General features: G+C 45.0%; 1 protein-coding gene across 1 annotated transcript; it reads right to left on the bottom strand.

The window, feature by feature from the left end:
- Window positions 1-8,935: 8,935 nt before the first annotated feature.
- LOC115316421 lies at window positions 8,936-9,640 on the bottom strand. Its single transcript, XM_029975800.4, has one exon. It carries the CDS (start codon window positions 9,638-9,640, stop codon window positions 8,936-8,938), a length of 705 nt encoding a protein of 234 aa, XP_029831660.2.
- Window positions 9,641-10,275: the final 635 nt, after the last annotated feature.

Raw genomic sequence — 10,275 nt, 5'->3', positions numbered from 1 at the left:
ATGCAAAATCTTCGCAAAGCACTCATTCTACGAAGCCAAAGGGCCACAAACCACTTCGTGGCACCTGTTACCGCTGACATCGATGCCGCGATCAAGCATAAAAGGTCCGCAAGTCGCAAAAGCTGCCAAAAATTAAAACCACCCATTTTCTTCGCAAGCGGACTGCGTACCCACAACAAATACATGGTTAGCGTGTTGCTTGTCTGATAAGGTTTTAAAAATGTCTAGCTTGTGCGTGGCGGAAGAAGTAGCTACTCTTGCTCTCTGCTTTTAATACTTGCACAACACTGCTAGTGCGCTGTTAGAAGTGACGCCGTGCCCCAAATCTCCGTACACTATGGCAAGTACAGAAAACCGCTAAGAAAGTGGAATCGGTATACGTCGCAAGCACAAGGGACTGTGGCACCATACTATGAAACCTACCTTAAAACGTAAACTTTTGCGTTTGCTGTAAGTTTCTTGGGATTTCTTAGTATATTCAATTCAACTCTTTATTTGTGTTCCACGCTAACACCTGAAAATCGGCTGGGTTAAAAGTAAAGACTCGAACCGCGGTCGTTATTCCGGTTCGGTTTGGGGTCGGGTTCAGTAGCTTTGCATACATATTTTTGTTGTTTGGTTCTGGTTTAGTGATTTTTTTTTTTAAATAAAGGTTTGGACACCGGTTTTACCAAGCGCGAACCAGGTCAAACTGGTTCTGAAAGAATAAAAAGAGCACAGCTCTTAATCGCTAAAAAAGAAAGGTGAGTTCAACACGACGGCAACTGTATTAATCATCAAAAGCCGTGCTGCGGAAACGAGGAATGCTTAATTTTGTTTTGTGATCTTGAATTTTAACCTAAGCACGGTTCTATTAAAATTACGTGGTTATTGATAGAGGCGTCTGGAAACAATATTAAAGTACAGTACTAACATGTGAAGTCCATCAGCCAACACATAGAGTGATATCGTGACGGTAGCACGCGCCATACTCGCAAACTACAAACAAGAATCGAATTAGTTGTCAGTTGTTTAGACAGCAGGAGTTTAGTCTATCACCGTATGAAGACATTGTTACTCACTGTAGATTAGAAATGTAGTCACTGCAGTACGACTGCTAGCCTGGGGTCTTTAACGAGCATCCCACAGTACTGATACACAACCGCACACAGGTACACTGCTTATCCAGATCGAAACGGCAACATATACCCACACCGCACGCCCGAACGACTTGCTCGAACGACTGAGTTGAAGACGAGAAAGACAAAACAAGATTAAAACAAAAAATGGACATAAAAAAGTCAACGGGCGACATGATGTTTTTAGAAAGCGCACACACACAACAATTTTCTTCAAGCAACGTCCAGGGCTCTCGGCGATTGGCGTCCCGGCGACCCGCGCCGCAGTGTCAAGCTCGTAGAGGATTCGCCTCTTGGCGCCTTCAGATTTCACCACCTCGGAACAAACGCGTCGAGAGCCGTCAACTTTTTGTTTATATTGTGATGTTTATGTTCACCTGCTCCTTTCTTAAAGGGGCCACGCAAAGCGTTTCTGGATTTTTTTTAAAATTCGCATCGCGTTCGCTCAAAATAATGTGGTGGACCCTAGCAACACATAAAAAAACATAACTAAGAAGAAATCTGACGTATTTTGAACTTAATAGGTGGTAGAGGTTCGAAATTTCGAGAACATTTTTAATTGTTGATGACGTCATTGGTCTGAACCAATAGAAAACCGAAACGACAAGAGCGCGCAATAAGCATGTATGATCTTCCTAATTGTTGGAATTAACATTTGTTATGGGGATGTGAACGTCCCACCAATTTACGGCTGTTCCAAGCAAAAGTTTAAATGAGAATCACGCGCTTGAAAGGATGAGAAGGGGTCACGTGTACCTATTCAGCCAGCCCTACCTCTAGAATTCTATGTCGTCATAATCCGACGTTCTAGACCAATGACGTCACTGAACGCTTGTGTTTGACGCTGATAGGCACGCCCTTCGAAGCAGCGTTTGGTATTCTTCGTCCCTTTGCAGTCTCCCTTGAAGGAATATTAGCAGCAGCAGGAAAACACACACGCATACACACACACACACATTCACACTCGCACACACAGGGCGAATAGCTCTTTAGCCTCTCGGCATAGTCGGATATACTCCGTTTCCCCTTACGCGTACCGCGATAGACGAGCCACACGAGCCAATCTATAGTTCGATTGATTGAAAATACGCGTTAATTCACTTTTATGCACTTGTGGTGCTGCTGTGGTAAGTAAAAGAGGAGGGGGGACGTAGGGGGGTGGAAAAGGGTCCCCGTTTTTATTGAGATGACCCTTCGGAGACGGCGGTGCTGGAGATAGTGGTGTATGTACCAATTCATGTTTACAAACAAACCGGAGTGCCCCTAGTGGCACGCCACCGGCGCCGCGCACGCGCTTTGGGGTGTGGGCAAGAAGCGCCGAGTCCCGCATCAACAAACCATTGGAACGTGGTGTTGTCAGCGTCGGTGTGAGCCCTCGTGCTTTCTTTTCGCGTTGGAATTGTTGATTTTACGTCTTTCTAGCAATGTCTTATCAGTTTAGTGGCCTGAGTGAAATACAACGACGTTCGTTACGCCCCAAAACTTGCTGTAAAGAACGTGATGTGCGGCGATTCATTCACGTGAACGCCGCAGAATGGACGTTAAAACAACGATGAGAGTCTGCTCGTTGTTTCAGTTGCGACATAGCTGTGATGGCCGACAGTCAATACTGAAACTCAAAAGCAGAATCAAACCAAGTGAATCGAGCATAACAAGTCGGTGATGGAAACTGGTAACAATGATCAACATATCCTACCATCTACCGTTTACGCTGAGAACTACTTACCCCAACTGACCATTAAACTTAAAAGCCTTTTGAGGCCTGCACCTTCTTATCGCAATTACCGAGTCAACGTTTGGTCTACGAGCCGCTGTCGTTTGAACGAGCAGACGACAAGAAGCAGAAACGTTTGAAAGAGCAGACGACAGTTCGAACGATCAGGCGACCGTTTGAACTTGAAGATGCACTGAACGTATTCCGCCGGTGGTCCGTACAAGTCGGCGGCTTTCCCGCGTTCATGTTGGAACAAAAATAAACCTGTGGACCCCAAGTATCCGTGAATTTAACCCAAGGTGCTTCCCGCTCAACTTGATCGACAGGTGAGAAATGAGTGGATTACAGGCTTTGTTGGTCCTGTAGGACGCGAGTAGAGTGCAGCAGTCGGTTGCTTTAGTCTCGCGATAGAATAGAACCTCACTCTTCGTTGTTATCCGTGTGCATTTGAGTCGACATTGTTAAATATGCGTGGTAACCTTCAAGTTTTCACTGGAAGGTTAATAACAACCGTATGTGTTATTATTGAAAGTGCATTGTTTGTGCTTACGCGTTTATTTATACTAATGCTACTTTATTGCCTTTGCCGCGTTCATACTACAGTCCTAGCTGTAAAAATGACGAAATCCTAGCTGTATTAAGGTTACGATCCTAGCTGTATGATTGAACAAAATAAATTGTACTTTGTTCTAAAGCAGCTTGAGCCTATTGAGATAATAAGATTAGTTGATTATAAATAGTAACTTTAGTATATCCCTTCCAAATGGACAAGTTAATATATTTTAATTAAATAATATTAGAGGATTGAATCAGCTTGCAATCCTGAGTGACTGTACGAGCGTCGCGAGTTGATTTGCCGACCCCATAATGTAGTTCGCTGGAAATTACATTAACTTTGCCATATGGCCGGGGTATAATGCAACGATTCAGTGACTGGGTGCGTTAACATCGCTTACATGATTGTGACTCTTGTCTAGACGTGCCAGCGTACGTCTACCTGATTTTTACTGCCATACATTTTTCTGTGTCCAATCACTGCGTGTCTCGCCATTTGTCAAATAATTCTGTATAACAGATCATCCCTACAGCAATAATTGCGTGACTCAATTATTTCGACTTGAACAATCACATTTTTCTGTAGACGCCAATACGTATGCATGCCTCGTGCCATTTCATACCGAATATTTAGCGGTGAAATATGTTGCCCGTGTAATAAAATGCTTTCTAACCCAGTTGCAATATGGAGCTTTCAGTTTAGCTAATAAGAGATGCTTATGTGACTAAAACGAGCTGTTACGACTTATAAACATAAGGTGTGTTTCATTTTTTTTTACTTTATAAAACAAGTGATGAGCCTGACGATACCATGCCCTAAAGCCATCCACATTTCATTGGAAAGCAGAATGTCTAGTGATAGAAAGTGACGGTTGTCGATTTGGCAGAGAAAATGGGACACACAAGATAATTTGGAATCTGAATACACTAGAGGATGTTATTGTGCTCCAAAGATGTCACAAAAAAGAAAGAGAAGCTAGTTTTGTGGAGGATTTGAACAAGTAAAACCCTACACCAAAAAATGGAAGAATCACCTGTTATATCACTTGAATGTGAAGAAGCATATATATGTCAAGCCCAAAAGCCCTATATGAACCACTGTATACTCTAGAAAAAAGGGTGTAAAAGGGTGTATCGTTACACCCTTTGTCCCATATAATACACCCCAAAACTTCAATTCGACGTACAGCGCCCTATAGTCGAACAGACGGCCCCGAATTTCACGAGGGGCTTGATAATGGTGCGACATAGCTTTTTAAATAGTTGAAGTACGTATCAAAGGCCAGATTAAGAAAACACTGAGTTTTTACAATAGAATCAAGAAAACCCCGATTATTATTTTTTTTTTTGTGGCCAGTAGCACGTACATTAGCTATTTTAATAAGTTGTACCACACGGCTATCAATCCCCTCGTAAAATTTCGGGCCGTCTGTTCGACCGTAGGGCGCTGTACGTCGAATTGAAGTTTTGGGGTGTATCATATGGGACAAAGGGTGTAACAATACACCCTTTTACACCTTTTTTTTTTAGAGTGTACCCCACGGAATGGAGTGTATGCACGCACCACTCATTTTCGTGTTTATGTGAAAAAGGCACATTGTCTTCAACTGACCTTTGACCTGGAAACTAACGCAGTAAACTGACTAAATTACCACCGGCTTGCACCAGCCTCTGTAACACCACAGCTGCCCATGCTCCCTGAAATTTACAGTGGGATGAAAAACAGGTGGTGAAATCCTAAAATTGAAATAAGCAATTCGGGTAGCCGAGGTCCACATAAAAAAGGCGTTTCAGGGAATGTGGTTTAATTTAACAAGGAATGCCACGGCTTGTTGAATCGCTGGCATGTATTTCAAGAGTATCTTCTTTTGCAACAAGTAGTCCCTGATATCCACGCCCTACATTATTATATATAGATTGCTACTTGTCAGTTTCACCGAGACAAAACAGCTGCAAGTCCATGTCACCCTACAGCTCAACAATGTCTGTGTATCGAGACAAGACAGACACACGCAAACTTTGGCATACGAAAAGGCTAATTGAGCCCCGGTCACACTGCTCGTACCAACGTTACCAGAACCTTCGTGTCAGTTACGGAGCTCGCGCTCCGCGGACGAGCCAACAAAATTTCTAGGTCGAAACTCACAGTCGACGCTAGCGCTTCGAGTGACTGGCTGAGGACTTAGAGCGACGCTGGCTCCACCCAGCTGTGTCGTCTCCGCGTTCAAACCTTTGCATGTTCCAGTTCTTTACGTTGGTTCTGACAGCGTCATGAAGAAGCGGCCGTGGCGGCTGCACGCCACATTTCGCATATTCATCTTTGCATCGATAGAAAAAGTAGTTTGTGCTTAAATTAAAAAAAAAATAAAAATAAAACATGTATGGACGAAGACAGACAATACGGTTCTTTCAACTAACAACCGACTTTTAATCAAATATTTAATTTAATGGTGCCGCCCCCAGTGCATCCGCTATTCCTTTCCCTGTCCTCGGATCCCTCAAGAAAAGAACAAATGATAACACACACCACAGCGCACTATAGCAAATAACACTCACACCTTACACACAAAAAATAAAGCAAAATTCAAACAAACCGCGCTGACTGACAACTCTTTTTATATAACTTTGTCTTCTTCAACCTCTATAGCATCACCGAATTTCCCAATTCACGCGCACCGATCTCCTAGATGCCTAAAAATGTTTTCTCTTTTTTTGTCAGGTGTAAAGATGGTGTACTTATACAGTTGTTATAGTTCCTGGCGATATGTTCTGCTTCGATAATTTCTCGAGTTAATTGGTTTCTGTTCCTGCCTAAAATTGTACAGGATGGCAAGTGAACGTCGCACCCACAATCCCGGCAGTGTATGCCTAGATGCCCTGAGTTGGCTCTGGAGCTGTTGTTGTTGTGTTCCCGGAGCCTATCGTTAAGGCATCGTCCGGTCTGACCAATGTACACTTTCCCGCACGAAAGGGGAAATGAGTACACCACTTCATCGGCACGCTCAACGAACCTGTTCTGATGGTTTTTGGTGCAGCATACTGTTCGGTCACCGCATGAAATGCTATCGTTTGTCCGCCAGGTCTCGCGCCGTGTTCCTGAGTTGGAAGTCGACCGGGTTACATCTGAAGGAGTTGACCTGCTACTCCGAAAAGTACCGCAGGCCTCTTCTATTTCTACCAGGAGGGTGGTTCAATATCTACAAGAGAATTCCTCATTTCTTTTGCCTGCCGACAAGGAAGGAGGCTTCGCTGTCATGCACCAAGAAATGTATGGGACAAAAGGTATCTCAGCGATTGAGTCAGTTTTTCAATGTCAAGAAGATGTCTCCGTGAGTAAGGCCAAAAATATGCTAGACAGTTGTGCCAGTCGTATGAACTGAAAAGTCTTTGCACCCACATCGATCGCAACAAGTTGCTAAGTCTCAGCGTATTTTTCAGTGCCAAAACCCATAAACCCGGTTATCCCTTCAGAGTCATTGTATCCGAAAAGGGAACTTGGCAAAAATCACTCGCCCTTTTTCTCAAAGAAAAGCTAAACCTTCTTACAATTGACGACCCTTTCTTAATTAAGAGTTCCAACGAGGTCATCCAATTCCTGTCACAGCAGAGTTATGATCACGTAGAAGCTTTTACCATCGACATAAAAGACCTGTACGACGGTCTTTTGCGATGTGTAGAAGAGAGTATTGATTCTTTTGGTGGCATAGCGTTCCAAAATTCTGCGGGTATTTCCGAAGACAATTTTCTACATCTACTCTCGGTTTATCTTCACTCCACCTTTATTACCTGGAAAGAAAAAAACGTATCTACAGAAGAAAGGTGTTTGCATTGGGTCGTGCATTGCCCCAGTGCTAAGTGATCTCTATCTCGCCCACCAAGACAGACTCTTGAACAATTGGCTTGACTCCACCAGAGTTGCTAGAGTATTTCGGTACGTCGATGATTATTTGATCATTCTTGACGCCGAGAACAGTAATGTTCCAACCACTATTGCCGGTGTTCTATCTACTTTTAAAAACTGCCTAAAACCACTGGAAATTACTTATGAGCTTTCGGAAGAAAGATCAATCCGATTCCTCGATCTCAGGCTCAATTTACAACACACTCATATATGCTGGAAATATGAGCCAAGGAATAAAAAACCAATTCTTCCGTACAATTCGGCACATTCTAAGCTAGTAAAAAGAGGAATCGTCAAATTATGTCTAAGTAACTCTCTTCAAAAATCTTGCGAGCATTCTATTTCAATAAGCTTCGATGCCCAAATTTCCAGATTAACATTCGCCGGATATCCCACGTCATTATTAACATCGATTGCTGAGAGCATCTTGAAAACAAAAAATACGACATCATATATCACGCCAAGAGCCAGAGAAAGATCTACGAGACCTGTCGTGCTTCCATACTTCCACAGGTTCTCCCATGGAATCAAGAAAATTGCAAACAAGTTCAACATCACTGTCGTCTTTACTGCTCCCAATAAGCTTGGCAACTTGTGTAAACAAGTCAACTCACCTGATTTCCACCGAACAGTATGCTGCACCAAAAACCATCAGAACAGGTTCGTTGAGTGTGCCGATGAAGTGGTGTACTCATTTCCCCTTTCGTGCGGGAAAGTGTACATTGGTCAGACCGGACGATGCCTTAACGATAGGCTCCGGGAACACAACAACAACAGCTCCAGAGCCAACTCAGGGCATCTAGGCATACACTGCCGGGATTGTGGGTGCGACGTTCACTTGCCATCCTGTACAATTTTAGGCAGGAACAGAAACCAATTAACTCGAGAAATTATCGAAGCAGAACATATCGCCAGGAACTATAACAACTGTATAAGTACACCATCTTTACACCTGACAGAAAAAGAGAAAACATTTTTAGGCATCTAGGAGATCGGTGCGCGTGAATTGGGAAATTCGGTGATGCTAGAGGTTGAAGAAGACAAAGTTATATAAAAAGAGTTGTCAGTCAGCGCGGTTTGTTTGAATTTTGCTTTATTTTTCGTGTGTAAGGTGTGAGTGTTATTTGCTATAGTGCGCTGTGGTGTGTGTTATCATGTGCAACCAACTCGCCCAAGCTGCTACGTTAAAAAGAACAAAACCCTCAGAAAAAAAGAAGAAACCCGTGAGAAGAGAATCCGGCAAGGAAGAAGAGAACAAAGAAGAACGTAATGCCAGAGTAATATAGTAAATATAAAGAGTGGTCACTTGGGGAACTTCGCGGCCGAGGTAAGTGCTCCATGGAGTGATAAAGACCCTTTAGGTAAAAGAACGCCATCTGTCGCACGGAAAGGCAACTGACCCCCGGCGCCATCTTGAGAGTTACCGCGTCGCTCAGGCCAGTCATTTCATTTCATTTATTTGGCTCAGGAGAGTCGGGAGTACAGCAGAAAGGCCGAAGGCCCATACCAGTTGGTCTGCAAACACCCAAACTAAAGGAGGGGGGGGGGGGGGAGGGGGGGGAGGGGAAAGCAAAAGCAACAAAATACTTTTGACAAATAAAAGTAAAAAAAAAACAAGGCAACAACAATTAGATACTTGCACAAAGGCTATGTGAGCGAATGACGGAGATGGCTAGTTACTCTATGGCAGAAGTCCTTCACTTCGTCTCGTGCCGTGGGTGGGCACAGGGTGAAGCTAGGTGGCAATGATCGCCAGTGCGTCACAGTCCTCACAACAAAAGACTGGCGATGCCTCTCAGTTCTGGCTAAGATAGGCTGCAATGAACCGGTCCGATTTTTCCTTAAAGGGAGCACAACGCCAGACTGGCTTGAGTTCAGAATCAAAAGGTTGGTCAGCAGTCGTAGGGAGGCGACCTCTCGCCGTAAGGCAAGTGGGTTCCACCCAACAGCTTGCAGTAAATCGGCCGTTCGCATTTCCCGGTAACGTGCTATGCGTGTGTCGCGCCGCCTAACCAAGGTGGCGTAGGCGGCCCGACGCTGGACGCTCTCCAGTGCCGCTACAAGGTGTCCCTGGTGGGGGCTCCATATGGGGCAGCAATACTCAAGTTGAGGAAGCACAAGTGCAGTGAAGAGATGTCTTAAGGTCTCGGGTCCAGCCCCCTTGGTTACACGGAGACAAAATCCGAGCTGCCGACGCGCCCTCGAAAGTACCTCTCCCACGTGAGCGGAGAAACGTAGCTGGGCATCCAGGGTGACACCCAACAGCTTTGCGCTTGATGTCCACCTCAGGGCAACACCATCAAGGCAAAGACTAGGAGGGGCCAGGGGTTGCCGGGCGCAGGATATCACCATAGCCGAGCACTTGGCAACATTTAGAGGGAGCCTGTTCTCAGAGGACCAAGCAGACACTGCATCAAGGTCATGTTGGAGCTGCTGTTGGTGAGCAAGGCTAGAGATCGGGTGCAGAAGAGTGACATCATCTGCATAAAGCAGGGGCTTGCAGTACAGGGATGTAACAATGTCATTGATGTAGACGTTGAAAAGTGTGGGTCCAAGCACACTGCCCTGAGGAACACCGGACAAGACCCCAACTGTATCAGACACTGCACCACGGAACACAACGCGCTGAGTTCGCTCACATAGAAAGTCTGTCAACCAGTTGAGGAGTTCGCCACATACGCCAAAAGCACGGAGCTTGCTTATGAGGATCTTATGGTCTACTCTGTCGAATGCCTGCCGGAAGTCCAACTGAACAAGCGCAGAGGGGGTACGGCCATCCAGGTACTCACTGGCAGTGTTGACGGGAACAGCCAGGGCCGACTCGCAGCTCCGACCGGGCTGAAAACCATGTTGATACACAGTGAGTAGATTATGCTGTTCGAAGTGAGCAAGCAGTTTTCTGTTTATTACACGCTCCATGGTCCTGCAAACTACGGAAGTCGTGGAGATGGGGCGGTATGATGAGGCAGTGTCAGTCGGCGCCTTGC

This window comes from Ixodes scapularis, unplaced genomic scaffold (assembly GCF_016920785.2).
Source record: "Ixodes scapularis isolate PalLabHiFi unplaced genomic scaffold, ASM1692078v2 PGA_scaffold3__209_contigs__length_174095766, whole genome shotgun sequence".
NCBI classification, from domain to species: domain Eukaryota; kingdom Metazoa; phylum Arthropoda; class Arachnida; order Ixodida; family Ixodidae; genus Ixodes; species Ixodes scapularis.
Note: the sequence above shows the minus strand (reverse complement) of the source record. Positions and strands in the feature narration are given on the sequence as shown.

What these genes read in the sequence shown, in the direction of transcription:
- LOC115316421 (XM_029975800.4), bottom strand. Translation starts at nt 9,640, where the DNA reads ATGGTGATATCCTGCGCCCGGCAACCCCTGGCCCCTCCTAGTCTTTGC.